Source organism: Rissa tridactyla, chromosome 4, assembly GCF_028500815.1.
Source record: "Rissa tridactyla isolate bRisTri1 chromosome 4, bRisTri1.patW.cur.20221130, whole genome shotgun sequence".
Lineage (NCBI taxonomy): Eukaryota > Metazoa > Chordata > Aves > Charadriiformes > Laridae > Rissa > Rissa tridactyla.
Window position 1 is genome coordinate 31,925,012 of NC_071469.1, and position 20,281 is coordinate 31,945,292.

The following is a 20,281-nucleotide window of genomic DNA, read 5'->3' on the forward strand; positions in this document are numbered from 1 at the left end:
TGACATGATTGAAATTTTATTTCTGCTTTTGTGTTAAAGCATGTTCCTTTTAGAAAAACATCCACTCTCGAAGAAAGAGAAGAACTTCAAAATTTTCAGGAAGTGGAATGAAATAGTAAAACAAGTGCTTGTTTGTTTTTCTAGATGTGGCGGATGACTATAATAGAATTGGTTCTTCATTATATGCATTAGGAACGCAGGACTCCACAGATATATGCAAGTAAGATATTGTTAATAGCTTATGGGGGAATTTGCTAAGTAGCAGTCGTAATGGTGGCCTGCTGAGGTAGCAGGTAGCTCTCCTGTTATGAGAAAACCATAATTTATTATAGTTGTATCACATTAAGAGATTTTCTTCTCTCGTATTTCATTTCAGTAACACGCTGCTTTGATATTTTTGCTGTAATATTTGTCTGGAAAAAATGCCGTTTTCCGCATTTCGTAGAAAATTACACAGATGAGGTAGAAAAGTCCTCATAGAATAAGGAGAAAAGCCCACTCTTTCACTAGCATTTTTTTAAGCGATTGGACATACACAGCAAGAACAGGTCTCAGTCTGAGTATACTGATTTTTGTGGGTGTTCCCCGTACCAACATCTTGAAAAATAGTTTTGCTGTTCCAGCATTTTTACTGCCTGTAGGAAAAGAAAAGAATCTACAGAGATCCCTAAAACTTTGAAAATAGAAGAGGGTCTCTATGTACAGATGTTTGTCCTTTAATCTTTCAGTGATTTGCTTGAATATGAAGTTTGGTGTATCTGAAAGTAAAACTTAGTTAACTAGCTGAAAGATGTGGATGCTTGTGAACGTGTACATGTATTAAGAGTTAGTGTGATGACAGGTAGATGAGTATGAATGTTAACTTATTTTTATTAATTTACCCGAATTACAGTGATACGCCTCCAAACATGGTGGTAGCTTACATATTGATTACTCTGATTATAGTATTGAGATTTGATGTAGTCTGTTAGGATGTGTCAGGAATCATGCCCGTCTTCTGTCAAAATAGTATGATTTGACTGTAATTCAGTGTGCTGTTATACCGAACCCTTGTATTATCTCTTGGGATGAAGATGTGCTGTATTGTTGCTCAATCTCCCTGAATTCAAAGTAGGGCATGTGTCATGTTTACTGTGTGAAGAAAAGTACATTCAAATTTGAGTGAAGGACGCTTGATAATAGTGCAGGACCATCACCCAGGGTGGTGGTGTTTGGGGTTTAATTCACAGAAGCATAAAGAATCCCCGAGGAGCTGTGCATTTATTCTTTAGTAAAAAACATCCATCCGTTATGCTTTGTTTGTCCCTTACCTTTTCTTAAGTAGTACAATTCCCAGATGTTTGAAGTGCTACAATTTGGAACTATTATGTTTTCCAAGTTCCGTGAATTACAGTTCTAAGCAGTGTCTTTACAGGCTTTATTGCCTGACACAGATTAGATTTTAAGTTCAAGAAAGTAATTAGACTGTTCAAATTAATGTTGTAATATAAGCTGTTTCCTTTGTGCAGGTTTTTTCTGAAGGTATCAGAGCTATTTGACAAAACAAGGGTATGTACTATGAAACCTTTTTGGGTATATTCTTTGTGTTCATCCTGGAAGTGGCAGGACATCTTGTGTCACGTAAACATTAATGCGTGGATGTTATATGGATGCTTCTATGTGAAGCATTTAAGCAATGTGTGGTGGGGAATGGAAAAGCATAAGATTTCAGTCATCTGTTATGTAAAATGATTGATCCTTAGGGGTCTTCAGTCTACTAAACATTTCTAGGCAGTCTTTCTGTCTTCCGTGTAATGCACTAGTAAAGCTGCTGTTCCTCTAAAATGCTTAGAGGTCTTCTGTACTTGTTATGGAAAAAAGAAACGTAGTCCTTAATCCAAAAAACGGTGGTCATGCTGCTTTTTCCTAGAGCCAAGGTCTGTTTCTGCAATTATTCGACTCAGAAATACTATTGCTGATGCTCCTAACCAGATTTTCAACTGTCTTGTCTCTTTTGCCTTATTTGTTTGGCTTGGTGGAGCAGAAGGCGCACGCTACGTATCAGGAAATCTTTTGAATGAAAAATGTGTGTGTTTCTGAAACACAGACAGTTGTATCTGCATAAATGCGTACTTTGAAGAAAATGAGGTTAACGGAATTACTTGCTTTGACCTAAAATATTGTCTCTTAGATATTTTTTTTAAAATTAAGATTTAAAAAATGTACTTGCAGACTCTGTTTCTAAATTCACAGAAATGTCCATTTTAAATGCAAGCAAGTAAGTTTATAGGTATTTTGGACCATTTAATACACGCAGTTACACAACTAGTCTGCAAAGATGCCTTAAAAATTTGTTTTTCTTTGATCTCAAAAACAACACAAAACTTCTTGTGCAACTCTTTATACTAGATAAGTTTTTGTTTCTCTGCTGTTTTCCTAGTGTATGATACATATAATTGAAATTGGGAAGAAAGCATTGTTTAAAATAGAAAGCTAGTTGTCAATTACTGCTCACACAGTAGGTTATTGCTTACATTTTAATATAAAATCCTAATACTGCTTCTCATGATGCATCTTTAAGTATTCTGTCACAAATGCACAATCTTAGTTTTTATAAAAGACGATCTGTCATGTACTGTTGTATATTCTGTGGTGTATTTACATGATAAAAGTGAATACCCAGAGTCTGGATGTTTTTTAAATTGATGCTCGCTTTTCCTGTTTTTCCAGAAAATAGAGGCCCGGGTATCCGCTGATGAAGATCTTAAACTTTCCGATCTTCTGAAATATTATTTAAGGGAATCTCAAGCTGCTAAGGTGAATTTATGCTTTTTCTGTTCAGTGAAATAGTGTTTCTTTAATAAAAAAAAAAAAAAAGAGAGAAGGGATCATCTTGAGAAATATACAGTAGTTAGGTTAAAATATTGCCACCTCTAGCCTGCAATTTCTCCCTCAACTATAAGACCTGGATCTCAGTTGTATGTAAGGAGTGAAAACGCAGTTGCTGACTGTGCAACTGACTATTCGGAACTATGTGATCCACTTATCAAGGCTAGGTTGTGCAGTATAATTAAAAACAGCAGAAGAGCTGTTGGTGAATTGTTCATGTGTTTGCAGTGTGTTTGCTGCTTGTAGACTGCAAGGAAGCCTACTTTTTTGTTAATGTTAAAAACGGAAACTCCAGATTCTCTGCAAGTGCTGATACAAAAAACACGTGGGCCAAATTTGATATTCTATACCTACAGAAAATGCCATTCTTAGTGTTGCTTCATGTAAGATGATTAAGCAACATGATGGCAGGAGGAAGCATTTGACAGAAAGTATCTGTAGTTAGAAGATCACAGCAGTAACCGTTGCACAAAACATGCTACTGCTGTTTCTTGGGCCCTGTGTGTGTTTCCGAAACATAATCTAAATATAGTTTGTTTCTAATCGAAGAAGCTGTGAAATTTCCAATAATTTGCCCTTCTTAGGCTTTTTGGAGTATCATCTAAGCCATCTGGTGCTAGCTTCATTCAGACAAGATGCAGACCAAATGAGATTAAATTACGTCTCCAGTAAATTACATCCAGTACGGACATTCCTGTGTCGTGCAGGATGAAGCAAAGTGAATGCAAATAACTTAGAACTGAAATACAGCAAGAAAGACTAAAATGAATCTGATTTTTTTTTTTTTTAATTACTTGGTGTATACTAAAATTCTTGGGTAGATTCTTGTTAACTCTACACCTCCTTTATACTTTTTTGTAGGATCTCCTATATAGAAGATCTAGGTCACTAGTGGATTATGAAAATGCTAATAAGGCATTGGATAAAGCAAGAGCGAAAAATAAAGATGTGCTGCAAGCTGAAACTACTCAGCAAATATGCTGTCAGAAATTTGAGAAAATATCTGAATCGGCAAAACAAGGTATTTGGGTGGTCTTTTGATCCTATGTTACTACTTGAAAATTAACAGATTTTAGGATACTGTTAATGAGAATAGATTTTTGTTTTGTTTCGTAAGCAGAACTATTATCTTTTAATCAGTATTTACTTATTTTAGAAAGTTCAAACGATATTTTCCTCTGGCTCCTCATAGCTCCATTAGGGAAAGCAAAGTCTAGATGCAAATTGTTTGTTAACCACTTTTTTTATATGAATAGGATAGAATACAAAACGATAATTGCCAGCAGTAAACGCAAACCTCATCTTTTAAAGTATTGTTGAATTTCCCCTTTTGGTCTTATGCGTTCTTCTGTGAAGGCAGCAGTCTGTTGCAGAGATGATACTACATTAGAAAAGGGAGGGATCATGAAATGAGATTTCACTGAAGTTGCAGAGTTACAGTAGTTCTAGAGAAAAAGAACCATATTTATGTGTTGCCTTTTTCCTGGAAACTTACTCTCTTTTTTTGGGCTAAGATTGTTGTGAGTTAGTAGTCATCTGACTCATCATTTGGGGCACGTTTGCTTGAGGTTTAAACACTCTGCTCTTCTGGTTTTATCATTTAAGATAGCCAGATTTACAGGGTCAAAAAACTAATGATTCCTGCAAGTGAGACAGTGGAGGATGAGTGATCCCTTTAGCCTCAAAGGTATATGCATAAAGCACACCTGCTTCCTCTGTTCTTCATGCTAGTTTCAGTTTAATATCTTCCCTAGAATTTTATATATCAGCCTTGAAGGAACAGTGGACATGGAATAAGAGAATTAAATGTTCAAAAGTGTCCACGTTGCAGTCTTTTGAAAAGAGCTTTGTGTCCACAAAAGGTTAACTAGAGATGAGGAACTGCAATGATGGTTTCCTTTCATCCAACAGCACAGCAGTATCTTTGAGCCTGCAATGTACTGAGATGAAACTTGAGGGTTTTTTTCTGTTGCCTTCTCTCACCCTTCACCTCTTCCATCCTGAAGGAAAGTCTGTTAACAGTTGAGGACACGAGCAGCAATACTGTGAATGAATCCATTTTTATTTTCTATAGAACTGATAGACTTTAAGACAAGAAGAGTTGCAGCATTCAGAAAAAATCTGGTGGAACTAGCAGAACTGGAATTAAAGCATGCTAAGGTAATTGTGGTCCTTTTTGTCCTGTGTTTCAACTGATTTTAAATATTATATGCTTGAATAACCAAAACAGCTACATCTGTTTTGTGTGATATGCACATCACATCCAAGAAGGTGAATTTGAAGGTAAGCATCATCGACAAAGTTGAACTTTCTTGAATAATAGAGAAGAAAAAAAAAAGTATAGGTGAAATATCTCAGAGAGAATGGTATGCTTGAGGTGCCTTTGGAAAACTCATCTCCTTGAAGACAATTTTGGCGTCAGTTTTGTTTCTCTAGCTCTTTGATATTTATAGCTGCACAGTTTGAATACCTCCCTATTTATAAAACCTCATCTCACCATTTAACTGTGAGATAGGAAGTGGTTTCTCCTGTTATCCACATGTTGGGGACTTGATGTCTAGGATAGGCTAACTATTAAGCATGAGATCACACAGGCCTGTCTGAAGTCAGATCAGTGAGTATGCTTTTTGAACCTTTAAACTATAATGTGCTAACAACAGAGGAACGTTGCAGATAGCCTCTTCAGTAAAATAATTTTTTTTTCAGGAAAAAAGCTTTTAGGGGGCCTGTACTATACTTAAATTTCACAGTGTATTTAATTCTTTTAATCCATACGAAATTAATATTTGTGGTTAAATCAGGTTAGCTACTTTGATTTCATAGACGAGTACAACGGTCTCTTTAACAGTCCCATAGCAGAAGGCAGCTTTCTTTAAAAAGTCAACTCTTTAGCATTTTGCATTCTCATCACAAATCTGAAAGTGTGTTGACTGCCAAGCTTTGAATTAACTTGGAATATATGTGTTGAAAGGACTAGTTAAGAGGTGTATAATATTGCTGAGGTAACTTGTTGCTGCTTTATACTCTTTTCAGTAGTGTTGATGGTGTCATTCTTCATTCTGCCAAACCCATTGGTTATAGAACTAATGCACTGTAAAAACGGTTGTTCTGGTGACTTTTTTTCTTTTTTTAATCTTTGTAGGTGTAAGTTCAGCTTGATGGGATATCTAGTTGGTAAAGTAATCAGTAAGGTCTGGGATACTCGACTCCTTTTCAAATGAACAGTGCTTACTTTAATGCGCTATATCAGAAATTCAACTATATTTTCCCTGAAGTCTTAAAACTTCTCATAACACTTGGCACTGTTCAGCCTTCCTACTTGTCTGTGTGTAACAGCTGTCTATATCCAGCCCTGAGTCTCCCAGAAATCTACACGTTTGGTCATGAATATACTGGTTATGGGTTTTAGTGAAATTAATAGCCCTAACAGTCATACTTGCAACAGTATTTATTGATTTGCCGTATCATGCTTTAATAAGGCAATGAATCCACAGAGCTACTGTCCTGCTTCAGTCGTTGACTCCTCGTCACATCTTGGAACTGACTCTTGCTGAAGTCCCCGCATGCCTTGGAGTGGAATACTTAAAAAATGTCTCTATCTTCTAAAGTATCCCCAAAGAATCACTTGTATTAACTCTGCGCAAGTCAAAACCTTGTAGTAATATTTTCGTGAATTTTGACAGCTAACAACTGCAGAAGGCAGGGGCAAAATGCTTACTTTCCGTAGCTTTCAACTTACTTGATATGTGCTTCTTCATGTCCTCAGTTTTCCTGGAGGAGCTTGAATTTTTTCAGCAGTTCTTCAATTGTCACCACAGCTTATGTTTAAGACTTAATTTTTCAGATAGTCTGTCTCAGTCTGTGACTTACCTTGTCTTAGTAAATTTACTAACAATTTACTAATAAGGCTGTAATAGAAGCTTTGAACTGTAGTCTTGTTTTTGAAGGTCAGCTTTTTTTTGCTGACCCTTTCACCTACTTTAATCGTGGAGCACTGTAAGATTCACTAGACAGTTTTGAATATTTAAATCTTTACAATTTAAAAGGTCATTTTGACTAAGGGTGACAGTTCTTGAAATGTTAACAAATGCTGTGATTTATTGAATGAAAGGATATTTTCTTTCTCACTACATTTGAAAGTTCTGTTTTTTTCAAGGCCTGTGTTTCATATCTATTCAAAACAAGCTATTACAGATGGATCAGTTTGGTTGCTGTGCTTTTACTTCTACAGATTCTGAGTTGGATTATTACGGAGTTTACAAGTGCAATAGATCATGTTTTTCAATTTTATATAATGGGAAATTTTCTCATTAATGCTATAAACCAATGTATTTGAGGATAGTCTTATGGATAGGTTTGTACAGAGTACTGAAGGATGAAATGGTTTGGTGGAGACTGTTGAGGTAGTTCCATAAAAGGAAGAAGGAAGATATGAAAATACTTGGGGGTTTTTTGAGATAGCATTGTGCCCTGATGCCTGAAGGGCAAGGTTAGGGGAATATGAAGGTTTCTTCTTATTCCAGAGAGGATATTTTTATACTTGTTGCAATGCAAATGACGCTCCCATTTCTGGGAGGCTCACTAGCCCTAGTTTTGGCTGGGCTAAGCTGGGATGGTTGTAGACACCTAAAAGAAAGCTCCTTTTTCATGTAGGCAATACATTAATGAAGTCAGATCAAAAGCCCCCTGCTTCAAGTTTCTGGACAAAATACTTTCCCTGAAGCTGCAGCAATCCCTGACTTTATGCTTTTACAGCTACTGGAAGCAGGTAAAGTTTTAGCAGCCCCAAACTGGGAATCGCTTGGCTTGTCAATGGCATGTGGAGCACAGCACTCCCAAACTTTGCAATGTGACCTGTTACTCAGGCCTAAGTGCTTTTTCCATCAAAAACGTAAACTGGGGTGAGGGGGCTGGGGGCAACAGATAACACTGCTGCAGGCTTTTGCTAAAAGTCTTCTATTGTGTTTTTTTTGTGGCAAGGAGTACCTCCAGACTAGAGGTTGTGCAGATGCATCTGTCTCTGAATGGTTCTAGCCACGTGGTTTCTGGACTTGGAGTTGCCTGTCACAGAAAGCATGGAGTGAAATCTGATACAGCAATGGGTGCTGGAACTCACCTGAGATGCTGTCTTTGGGAAGAAGTCAGCCACAATGAAGGCTGCTGTGTAACTTGCCGTTAAAAGTTGTTTGTTCTGTGTGGAAAGAAAAACACAAATCCCAAACCACAGACATCACTGCACTGAAGAAGTCACAATGACCAAAGTATCGAGAGAAGGTTCTGAGAGACAGCTTGCTTTTCCTGAGCTGTATCTGGCTGTGCGGCCCTGGAAGACTGGAGGGTGATAGGGGAATCAAGCTTTTAGTAAATCAAGGGCACTGTATATACAATATTTAGTAAATCAAGGACAGTGTATTTTGTATATACAAATACTAATGCACCTTCTCTGCCCAGTTATGTTTATACTACTTCCTTATAAAATACTTGTTTTAATCTGCTAAATATCCTCTTATCCTTTCCTGGCTGCAGCTCAGGACTTTTGAAAAAGCTAAAAATCAGACTGTGAGTTCAGACTGCTTTAAGTTGATGCAACTGCAAACCACTGCCAGGAAGGATGATGATGACTCTGTTCCTTTCCCTTATGTTGGCACTATTATGTGTGCAGCTGCATAGTAAGATGAAGCTAAAAGTTGCTGTGAGTTTTTCTAAGCTTTAATTTTAGTCTTGTTTTCACAGCATCCCTTATGTCAAAACACATGGTTTTGGCAGGGAGGGTCTGAGGATAAGAGAGAGCTGCTGCTTTGTCGGCAGCAGGTAGTCTTGATTTACTTAAAACAGCTGCCAGAGTGCAGATGTAGGTTCTGCTTCGTCTCTGACCTATGCTAAACAGATTGATGTTTGTTTTCCTATGGCCATTCTGTCTGACTATCCCTCTAGGTAGTGTTTACCTTCTGTTTTGCTAGCTCTGTGTTTCTTCATGACTTCATGCAGCTGAAATTAATGTAAGACCTGATTAAGTGTTTGGGCATTTAGTGCAAAAGCTGCATTTAAACCTAATCAGTATTTTAAACAGTTGGATTTTGAGGTGTTCCTGTGTTGGATTTCGTGTTCAAGAAGGGAGGTTTGATAGCTGGTGAAGCTGCTAAGGTTATAATCACGTACCTAAAGCATTTATAGCCTTGGCTATACTTTTAGAGTGTCTTGACAAATGAATTGTAGCTAAGATAGCCACTTCCTTCAAATAAAAAATAAAAATAAAAAAATCTAAACAGCTCTTTCCACACATACTAATATATCTGCTCTTGCCTCTATGGGCTTTTGTGGAAAAAGAATTTGTTGCATTAGTAGCAACAGATGTCTGTTTGGAACTGACAGAAGAAGGGAGTAAGCAAAATCCAATGCTAAGGAATTTGGTTAAATGCTTTGTCAGTTGTTCCTTCTTTCCTGAAAAGGATGTTTCTGTCACCATGGTTCTGCCAAAAACTGTAATATCTAGAGCTTAGGAGTCTGAGTTGGCAAGAAACACTTTTCTGAATCTGAATTTATACAACTTTCTTGAGCTGTGCTTTCTTGAGTAAGTCAAGTACGTCAAATGTTGCAGCCGGAAAGAATAATGGCTCACAGCCTCTATTGTCCTTGATTTATTATCCTTTAAATCAGGTTGTTCTTGTGAGCTTTGTAAATTTGATCTAATGAAAATAAAAGATTTTCCTATTCGGAAAATTTCAGTAGACTGGCTGGCTGAGTCTGGAAATGATATATAAAAGACGTCTTGGTACCCTCTTTTCTTTAGAGTGCTACATAGTGGCCTGTGAATTGCAAATATGCCTCCCAGTGCTGATGGCCAGAAGATTACTGTCACACTTTTGCTATAGGTAGCATGTGCACAGTCCACAATTATACTTCAGACCGAAGGATTCCGTTTGAAGACTAAAGTATTCCTTTTCATTTCTTACTTCATAACAGCCAATAATGAGCTGTTCAGTAATAGAGGCAGATTTATGAATCCTGTACATGTCAAAGATGGGCCACCAACTCCCCCTGCATCTCGTGTATATTGAATTTGTTCGTGTCACGGAATTACAAGCCTTTGAAGTAGCTTGAGACTGTCCTCTGCCAGTATAGGCATAAAAGGACAAGAAGTTGTTGAAGCCATAACTGAAATCACTGTCTTCTGGAGAAGACTGAAAAGGATTCAGTAGACACAGCTGTGAATCTTCTACTTTGAGGACTTGAGTTCAGTTAATTGCTTAATTGGGATTATAAGAACCTTAATGGGGAATAGAATTACGATTTCTCACTATTTTTGGGGTTGAGGGACAAGTGTCCTTCTGCCTGTCTATCACACATCACTTGGAATGCTTTCAACTGAAAAAGGAAGAATTACAGATTCTTTAGTACTTGTGTGGATTTTTTATCAAGGACATGCAAATCACAGCTACTGATACTGTTTAATTACATGGTTTTGTGTGTTTGAAGTTTTCTTTACAGGTTTCTTTTTGGATCCAAAACGTTTTTAGAAGGAAGCAGTTTCTCCCTTGTTTATAACTGGGTGTCAAACTGTTTTGCATTTCATGTGAACCTGATAGGAATTACCCTTAACACTGTCAACAGCCTAATGTTGTTTCTTACACAGAGACTTCAGGTTTGGGAACAAATCTAGTACAGCTATTTAATAGTGAATAACCAGTAGTTTGAAGTGATTTAACCATAAATGAATGCACACAACAATGTGAATACTGTGAATACCGGGGTGTGTTTTTTGGTTTTTTGTTTTTGGTTTGTTTTTTTTTCTGGAAAGTAAATCCTGGCTTACTTGTTGATCACATTTGCTTAATTCACAAGAGTAAATTTTTAAGTGTCAGTTCTGTAAATTCAATTCAGAAATCTGAAAGTCTACCTGTATGTTTTTTATGGTAGAGTGAGAATGCTTTAAATAGGATTAAAAACTGACCTACAGATGTTTGAAAAGAAGGGCAGAATTTAGGTTTAGAGATAAAGCTTGCTTAGTGTTCTGATAGCTCTGGCTCTAATGGCTAAACTCAACTTTAATGGCTCAATCACCTGGATAAGCATGTAAATCATTCTGTCGTCTTTCAAACAAGCATGTCCTTGAACAGTGCTACAAGCTTACATGGCTGCTATGGGGAGGAGGTACTGAGTGCTGTGAACTGGCTCGTGCTTCTCGATGAATTCAGTATACTACTTGAATACTTCTGCTTTGGGAATAATATTCCAGTCACAGAGTAATGGCAATACTATATAAAATATGAAAACTTTGTAACTTTGAACGTCATTGCTGAGAGCGTACTCTGCAGTGAATAGTTTCTGTGGCCAGAATAGATCTCCGTGAGAAACTGGTGAAGAAACATGGAAAAGGGTACTCAGTGCTTATTTTTGAATCTCAGGTTGGCTCCATTTAGTTCCATGACACAATGCTCCTACGTTCAAAAGAACTCTTTAAGATAGAAGTTACTTACCCAAATATTTCTACATAAGCTTAATACCTGTCTGTTCTCCTTTAGTGGTGTCATTACTATTTAAAAAACAACTTTTTGTCACAAGCGTAAAGGAAAGTAGGGAAATGTGGTCATATTTTTCTTTATTTTTTCTTACAGGGTAACTTACAGCTGCTGCAGAGCTGCCTGGCAGTGTTAAATGGTGATACATAAGCTATGCTCCGTCCTCCCACTAACAAGGGCTGCCCTCCTCTGGATTTTCTTTTCATGACTTTAAATAGGCATTTACAGTTCTCTGGAGAAAACAAAGTGCACATAAGCAAGCTCCTTCTTTCAAAAGAATTAAAACAAACACCTGAAAGTAGCTCCAGACTATATGAAGCAACAGCATACTTGTTATACATACATATTCATGTTTATTTAATCATTATATGCTTTCATTGTTCAGAAACCAAATGCTCTGTTTTTGTGAAAATAGCCAATATAATTATGTTCATGTTACGAATACTATGATACGGCTGCCAATCTTATCTACCTTTGTAAGTAATTTCCGAAGTTCACCATTTGAAGCACATTGTTCAAATGGCCTAAATATTACCATTAGATATTTGAATATTGTTACTATAATGGCATTGTATACACTTAGGGTTTTTTTTTTCCATGTACTGATATCAAGAAACTTAATCTTTTTTTTCAATTGTGAACATTTCTTAGAAATTTTGGAGAACTTTGTGTAACCTTTATAACTATGATTTAAAAAGAAAAGCAAATGCATTAGTATGTTTGCCTTAACTTGTAGACTAATCCAATTATTGTAAAATAAACCATGAAATCGATGATTTTTCTAAAATTGCGCAGACACTGTATCATCTGTAAGCCTAATATTTTCTAGTAAATCAGATTAATTTAATTAGCTTTTTCTCTATTCATCCTGTAAAACCACTGAGGAAGTATTGGATTGGTCTGACACTACTCACCCAGTAATTTTTCACTTGCATTCTCAGGTCTATCTGTTTGCCTGTCCGTTTGTCTGTGACTTTCCTATCCAGTGTACTTAAATTGTTTTGAGCTTGATGGCTGACTCTGCAATTTCTTTGGCAGGAGTCCTTTTCAGAGAACTTCTGGGGTTTCTTTGTAGAAAGGGGATATAAAGTAGCAGAAGGGAGATCATAAAGTGCATAAAATACCAGTGAAAGATAATACTGCCCCACTTTGATACAGATAAGAAGCATCACTTCAGAAAATGGAAAGTAGAGCTATCCCCAATCAAAGAATGCCTGAAAAGGATCTCATTCTGCTAACTGGACTTAAAACTTAGAGCGATTTACCCAGTTGTACTTGTATTGCTTTGTCTCTTTTACTTGAACTATGAAACTTTTCTAAGAGGTGCTGTTCTGTTGTGTTATTTCAAGATGTCATAAAACTAGGCTTTACTTGATGAATTGCTCTTCACGGGGGGACTGCTGCTTTATCGGGGGGCGGGGGGGTTGTAGACCTTTGGCGGAACAGCAGTATTTTGGGTGAAGGGGATGTTTGGAGACGCCGGTTCATGTAGGTCCATGTCTGTGTGACTGCAGCCTCCCCGTGCTGACGGGGTTTCTTCTGGCCTTTTTTTTTTTTTTTTCTTTTTTTCTCTCTCAAATGGGGTGAATCGCACAGTGTCGCATACTTACCCTGCCGCCTTGCACTTTGGAACATTTCAGAGGCGGAGAAGTGTCTCACCTGGCCCTACCATTCCCATCCTGCGTCCCGTTGCTTTTCGCGCAGCCTCAGACAGGTCACTGGTGGCTGCCGGCAGCTCCGCTGCTCTACCTAAACAATAATAATAAATCATAATACTGTGCTGTTCATCTTCCAGATATAGCAGGTATAATTCCTAAGGAACTCATCTATAAATAAGACTATAAGGGACAAAGATGACAATGTATATACAGTTAACAAAATTGTACATATTTTAAGTAGGCTGTGGGAACAGTTTTTAGCTTTAGTCCTCGTTGTTCGGTGTTAACTGGCTCATTAAATTTTTTCCAAGCCTCTCGGTATCGGCTGTGTCTCTTCGAGCTCGAACCCTGGGTAAAACCGCGAAGAAATAGATTTAAAACGCGACCCGAGGACTTCCACCTCCAGAGGGACAAAGGAAGAGCCCCCCCGGGCCGGGCGGCCGCTACGGGCACCGCCAGGGGGAGGCGGGGGGGGGTCGGCGGGCTGACGCCCGGTAGCGGCGGGGCCGATCCCCGGGCCGGGCCCGGCCGCGCCGCCTTTCTCCGGTGGGGGCGGAGCGGGGCGGGCGGGGCTCGGCCGCCGGAAGCCGGCGGGGGCGCCCGGAAGTGCCGGGTGCTGGTCTGGTAGCGGCGGCGGGCGAGCCGCCGCCATGAGCCGCCTGCGTGAGGAGGACGACCCGTACGTGGTGGAGGAGCCCAGCGATGAGGAGCGAGCGCTCAGCAGGTGCTGGAGAGAGCCCGCCGCTCCCCGCTCCGGTGTCTCCTGGCCGGGGGGCGGGGAGGCGGTGCGGGGCCTGGCGGGGCGGCGAGGCGAGGCCGGCGGTGCCCCCAGCGTTGCGCGGCGGGACTCCCTCAGGGCCCCAGGGCCCCTGCGCGGCCGGGCCGCGGGGCGCCGCCCGGGGGTTGCGGGAGGATCACCTCGCAGCGGCCGCCGCGAGTTTCTGCCATAAAACCGGAGTATTTAACGTTTCTGACCCTACAAATGCCCGTGTGTAAACACATCCCCGCCCCTGCAGGGAGCCTGGCCTGCCGGGGCTGCCGAGGCCGCAGCCGGTCGGCTGAGGCTCCTCTGCATTCCAGCCAGAGTTTTAATACCAACAAGCTAATAAAACGTTTTAATAAATACACTTCCCGCACACACGTGAATAAGGACTGCACAGTGCACCCCCACAATTCAGATGTTCGTTCTCCAAATGACTTGGTCAATGTTTTAGGCCGGCTGTAATAATTAGGTGTGTGACACTTAAATATTTGTAGCTCAGAAGATGAGGTGGAGGTGCTCCTGCACGGCACTCCTGACCAGAAGCGGAAGCTGATACGGGAGTGCCTGACTGGGGAGAGCGAGTCTTCCAGTGACGATGAATTCCAAAAGGAGATGGAAGCAGAGCTGAACACCACCATGAGGACTATGGAAGGCAAATGGAAATTGCCAGAAATGGGTAAATCACACTTAACGTCTGCTTGCTTGTGAAATCATGAGTTCAGTGATGTCCGGTTAAGGTGTGAAGTTGATGTGTTATTCTTGTGGCTAGAGGCGTGTAGTGGCAGTCAAGTGCCATTTGAAGCCTACAGAAGATCTTAAAATGGCCGATCACTTCTGCAGAAATGTTCACTAGGTGCCACTTCAGTGAATGCCTGAGTTTCGTCTTTTCTAAGACTTCAATTTTGATGTTTCTGCACTTGTTGATTTCCTGCTTTAATGAGATATTTCTTTGTTGGATCAGTCCCCCTTTTTTTTTTTCAGTATCTCTATAACTTCTGTCTTAAGTTCTTTCACATGCATTTAGAAGTCTCTTGTACTTTGTCTGTGGCTCTAGATGGTATCAACATTTGCAGCCCTTTCTTAAAGAAAGGAGTAGCATGTGGTAGATAGACATCCCAAATCAGTTGGGGGAAAAGCTCAGGAAAAATATTAATCTCTTTCACCTTTACCTGCTTATAGTTACATTTTACATCAAATAGTAAAACTGCACTAAGGATCTATGTGCTCTGGTGTTTGTGTACTGTGGGTGCAAGAGATGGATTGCTTTGGCATTTGAAGAGCATATGTTCTTTTTTATCTATTACAAAACACCTGGTGAAGTGTTCTTAATTTCCTGGAGAATCAATGTAGTGTTCACTGTAATGTAGGGACTTGACTTTGTATTCAGCAGGTTTAATAGTTTTATCTGTGTTAGTGGGCAGATCTGATCTGCAGGTTTTACTTGTGCAATTAAGAAGATGTAGCAACAGTTGTACCACCACATCCATCCAGCACCTAACAGGATTTTTGGTGCAGACTGTCTGTGACAGATCTGCTTGGCAATTCATCTAGGTCTTTTTTGAACTTCTGTGGCCCTGAAATTTTGAGGGGGGGATGTTTAGTGAATTTCATTGTAAGCAAAGTTTGTGAAACAATATGTGCCACACCTGTATTTCTTTCACATAACTGAAGGTTTGTGGAGTGTCTGAGATATTGTGTGGGTTATAGAGGGCAAAGGCAGGCATATTTGATGTGGTGTCCCCTTTGCCTAAAGGGAGTGTGCCCTGGGAGAAATATTCATTTGAACTGTACCTGAGGTTCATCTCAGAGGGAGTGAGCAGCTTTGCTCTGAGGGAGCATCTGTAAATGAAATCACACAAGCGATGTGGATGATCAGGATGTGGGAATAAATTGTGAGAGATGTTACTTAACACACCCAGATAAAGCAGAGCACTTCTGGATAGAGTGACTTGAAAAGGGAGGTTTGTTCTGGGCTGTATACTTGCTGTCCTTTTGGTGGGGCATTCTTACCACTTCTCTTTCTGATTTCACACATAGGTACTTCTTCAGGTACTGGGCAGACTGGACCTGCTGCCACTTCAAAATACTATGATGACATTTACTTTGATTCTGATTCAGAGGATGAAGATAAAACAGGTAAATGGCTGGGGAAAGAAGAGAGGAGGACATCTTTACAGTAGCACTCCCTTGGATGCTGTAGAAACCTCTTGCGGGGTCAAGGGGCTGTTCCCGAAGGCGGCCTTTTGGGGGGAATTACCAACCTATATCATCTGAGTGTAGTTCCTGCAACTTTATGGTGTATCCCAATGTATGTAAGGTGTGTTAATGCTCTGGGGTGGTGCATGTGCAAGAGAGGTGAGCTAGACCTTTATGTTTTGGTTTAGATTTATTGCAAGTGTGGAAAAGGAAAACTGAAAAACCGATATTTTGATTTTTAAAGTAGAGTATCGTCTTGTGTCTGATGAATGTAATATGTGCTTGCGCAAATCCTTCCAGTTACACAGGACATCTGGAAAAAGAGAAAACATCAGCAACGTCAGATTCTTTCCAATGATGAACTGCTGTATGACCCAGAAGAAGACAATAGAGACCAAGAGTGGGTGGACTCACAGAGAAGGGGGTAAGAGACCATAAATATTTGAATTGTAGGATCCTTAACATCAACTGAAAAATTGAAATGAAAATGGTGAATACAGAGAAAAAGCCTATGCTGTCAAGTCCATGAAGTGAAAATATTTGTTATTTAGAATTCACAGCACATGAAACTTATAAGCCTGTAAATTTTTTATGTGTATGTAATAGAATTTGAGTCTTCAAAATTACACAGTTCTAAAACTTGCAGTTTTTTAAAATGAAGACTTCCTAGTTCTGTAAGCCCGTTTTGTCTGTAGATCTCACCTATATAACCATGCTGGGGATGAAAAGGTTGTGAGATACTTTGATTGCTAAATTAATATCTGTTCCTGCCAAGTACTGTATTTCTGGATTTGGAAAATTTGATTTTAGCAAGCCACAAAATGTTCAGACAAAACAGGAACAGCACAAAGCTGCTTTACTGAGGGCTTTTTGAAGGGTGAAGTAGCAAAATGGTCGTTGCAGCAGAAGTAAATTTCTCCATGTAAATATGTTGAAAAGGATAATATTAATGTATATTGCCTGCAGAGATTGCATTTGAGATACCTACGTGAGAGGGTTATTAGGCACAAATTCTCAAGCCAGATGTATTTGTCTCACCAAATGAAAATTCTCTGTACAAAGTAAATGAAAAGATACTGATATGCATTTATTTATGTTCTATGAGTTATTGAAAAGGGTGTTCAGGAGCCAAATATTAATTGGTGTTTTAATATAATTAACTGGTATTTTAATATAAAAAAGATTTGACAGATAAATTGACATGCTTTACAGCAAGGGCATGTAATTTCACTTTTTATATCTCCTTTCTCCTTTCTTGAATCGGTAGGTACCGTAATCAAAGAAGAGTTCCGAAGGAACAGCAGCGGACAAAGCCTTCAGCTGTTCCAAACAGCGATGCTGTTTTGAATTGCCCTGCTTGCATGACAACGTTATGCCTGGACTGCCAGAGGTAATTAGTGAACAATAAGGGGTCATTTTGTAACATCTTTTTTTCAGTCAATAGTATTTTTAGTGTATTCAGTTTGATCAATTGATTTGATCAAGTCTGCCTTGCAAGGTGGCACTAATAAACAGATGGCAGGTGTGTATATATGTGAATCAGATTTAGGGGTGAATGCTAGTTTGTAAGGAGGATGATCAGTTTAACCTGCAACGTGGAGCTGAGGAAAAACAGGGTAGAACTTAAGCATAGTAAGGTAAACTATTTTAAAAAAATAATAATTCATGGAGACTAAACAGGCAGTTCAGGCTGATTTTTTCATATTTTTTTTTAAATGTGTTGGCTTGACATTCAGAGGCATAAAATTATTCCAGGTTATTTTTGTGTAAAAGTGCCTTGTTTAGGGGAGAATTAAGCTACATCAAGATAGCATATTCTTACTTCGTTTGAGTCTTAACGGTTGTGGTTTTGAGTATAGTTCCATTTAAAAGTGCCTGGAAAGCATTTAGGTGAGAATCCATAGTGTGTTTTGCAGCTCTCCAGTATCTGACTGCACTGCAAACCGAGTTAGTACTGCTAACCCATGCTAAGGAGATGACTCTTGAACAGGGAGTAAAGGAGAAGGAGATCTGAAATGAGGAATAAACTACCTCTCGTTTATCGAGTATTTTTGGTGATTGAGGATGAAATTCCACAGTAGCCTAAAACCATCTAAGTACCGGGTGCTGTTTCTCACTCTTTTCCCTTTGCTGGCTCTGGTACTCCTTGACCCTGCTCTGTAGTTAAGTATTTCAGTTTGCAAAGAAAACTGTCCATTTTTATTGTCAGACTGGTCTTTTGTGGGTTTAATAAACTGAAATAGCTTAGCACAGTGTTATACAAGCAGTAAAGCCAGCAGAAGTCGAGATTGGACTTCTCCAGCCACCTGTTATGTTGGTTTAGGCTGCTGTAAAACTGCAGCCCGAGGGACGTTGTGTTGAATTGAACTGCAACCCTGAATTTTACTATGCACTCCAGCTATTCAGTTGTTACACTGATGACAGCTGAAAAGAAATTTTATATTTTATTACAGACATGCTTTCTCAAGTGTGATGTGTCAGAGCTTGTTATTTATAAATAAGGAATTTCAGGCTTGCAAGACATTTTATGATGTAAGTGCCAGTAGCTGAGTCAGTTACACTCCCAACTTCATGATCTTTTACCTATCATCAGCTATATGTAGCAATGCGTAATGCTGTAGTACCAAAACCATTGTACTCCGGGGTGTTTATTTCAGCAAGAGCCAGTGTGCTTCAAAAATGTCTTAAAAACAAGACAGATGGCTACAATTCCAATTTTTTTTTTGTTATTTTTGTAGTTGTGACTTTTTTTCTGTTTATAAAACATCATATTTATTTGGCTTTCAGCCCTTTGGCATGGTACTTCCTATCTGTAATCCCATTTCCAGTGACGATAACGGATTTCTTGGAAGCAGAGTTTTACCAGTGGTATGACTTGCATTTTCTTCCCTTCTCCATAGACACGAATCTTACAAAACACAATATAGAGCAATGTTTGTGATGAACTGCGTTGTTAACAAAGAGGAAATTCTGAAATACAGAAAGAAGGTAAAGAAAAGAAGTAAGAAAATGAAGCACAGCCAAGAAACTGCCTCTATACAATCAAATGAAGAAGAGGAGGAACTGTATCATCCAGTATTATGTACTGAATGCTCAACTGAAGTGGCAGTAATGGATAAAGATGAGGTTTTTCACTTCTTCAATGTTCTAGCCAGCCATTCCTAATGCGCAAAGCAGGGAAAAAAAAAAACAAACCTGCACTGTTTTAAGACTGTGTGGAGTATCAGAAATGCAGGCGAGTTAGCCTTTTTTAAAATGCGGTCTTTTAACTGTACATTTTCATCAGAGAACTTCATAATGGTTGGATTTTTGCGAAGTTTATGAAGGGAATACAGTTAACTGCGTGCATTTGAGAGCAATATTTGTTCACGCTGTCAGGTGGTTGCATCATTGGGGATTTAAAATTTTGTAAATATACTGTAACATCTGTGTATTATGATCATTCCCTGTATATATACTATCCCTTATCTCAATATATATCATAACTGCTGCTTAGAATAAATACTGTGTAGTAGCTGGTTCTCCATAGTTGCATTGGTCATTTCTGTGGCACGTGGTAAAGAACTCATAGTTGGGATGTTGGGCTTCTTTAGGTTGGTATTCCGCTAGATTTGCACACAGGTAGGTTTGCTAAAGAAGGAATTGTCTTTGTATGTGGATTTTTGGCCCATTAAGATCTCAAAAATGGAAACTTATACCGAGGGGAAGATTAGCTTATATCGAGTTTGTTGGCATGGATCATTTAAGTGAACATACTGATGGTTAGCAATACAGTTAGGAGTTTTAAATGTAAATATGTATATGAAGAAAATACTGGACTTTTTTTTTCTATTGTCTTTTCCTTACAAAGACACATTTTAAGAAGAATCTATGACCATAGAGCTAGTTTGTATGCTTTTTGTGTTTCTTTAGTACGTTTACAGCTTCTTCTTGGGGCATAGAGGGCTTCTGCTACTTAATATTTAGGCTTCTTGCTTAGTCTATGAAGCCACTGCAGTGTTAACAATGGATCCTTCCCTCTCGTCCTCCAGGCATGCTCCCAAGAGGTGAAATCTTGTTTTGTTTTAGTAAGTAATGTCTCCACTTTATAGCCTAGTTATTTTTTTTTTAACACTTCACTTCGAACAAGGGTCTGAAAAAAATCTCATCTTTATGCTTTTTCTTTTAATAGTACTAGGAATAATTTGTTACATGTGCTTTGAGGAATTGTCAGAAATACTTAAACTTAGGAGGTAGGAACCTGAAGAACATACTTCTGTGCCTTAGATATGATAAAA

At 38.9% G+C, this 20,281-nt stretch overlaps 2 protein-coding genes across 3 annotated transcripts in view; both read left to right on the forward strand.

Moving 5' to 3' along the window:
* SNX6 (sorting nexin 6) overlaps positions 1 to 12,398 on the forward strand; it is a 28,282-nt gene extending 15,884 nt beyond the window's left edge. Inside the window, exons 9-14 of the mRNA XM_054200704.1 lie at positions 145 to 220; positions 1,509 to 1,548; positions 2,710 to 2,796; positions 3,730 to 3,889; positions 4,943 to 5,028; positions 11,484 to 12,398. Of these exons, the coding sequence (XP_054056679.1) occupies positions 145 to 220; positions 1,509 to 1,548; positions 2,710 to 2,796; positions 3,730 to 3,889; positions 4,943 to 5,028; positions 11,484 to 11,537 (503 nt within the window). The 3' untranslated portion in view covers positions 11,538 to 12,398. The remainder of the gene's footprint in view (positions 1 to 144; positions 221 to 1,508; positions 1,549 to 2,709; positions 2,797 to 3,729; positions 3,890 to 4,942; positions 5,029 to 11,483) is intronic.
* A 1,231-nt stretch (positions 12,399 to 13,629) lies between these two features.
* EAPP (E2F associated phosphoprotein) lies at positions 13,630 to 19,532 on the forward strand. 2 transcript variants are annotated; one of them, XM_054200706.1, is made up of 6 exons: positions 13,630 to 13,769; positions 14,303 to 14,484; positions 15,846 to 15,944; positions 16,305 to 16,428; positions 17,272 to 17,394; positions 18,905 to 19,532. In XM_054200706.1, the coding sequence occupies exons 1-6, from the start codon at positions 13,696 to 13,698 to the stop codon at positions 19,167 to 19,169; spliced, it is 867 nt and encodes a 288-aa protein (XP_054056681.1). In that variant the 5' UTR covers positions 13,630 to 13,695; the 3' UTR covers positions 19,170 to 19,532. The 2 variants fall into 2 exon arrangements, with proteins under 2 accessions (XP_054056681.1, XP_054056682.1); XM_054200707.1 differs by having other exon boundaries at positions 18,792 to 19,091.
* Positions 19,533 to 20,281: the final 749 nt, after the last annotated feature.

What these genes read in the sequence shown, in the direction of transcription:
- EAPP (XM_054200706.1), top strand. Translation starts at nt 13,696, where the DNA reads ATGAGCCGCCTGCGTGAGGAGGACGACCCGTACGTGGTGGAGGAGCCC. An exon ending in GTGGACTCACAGAGAAGGGG is followed by an intron (nt 16,429 to 17,271) that starts GTAAGAGACCAT and finishes TTGAATCGGTAG; the next exon opens with GTACCGTAATCAAAGAAGAG. An exon ending in TTATGCCTGGACTGCCAGAG is followed by an intron (nt 17,395 to 18,904) that starts GTAATTAGTGAA and finishes CCTTCTCCATAG; the next exon opens with ACACGAATCTTACAAAACAC.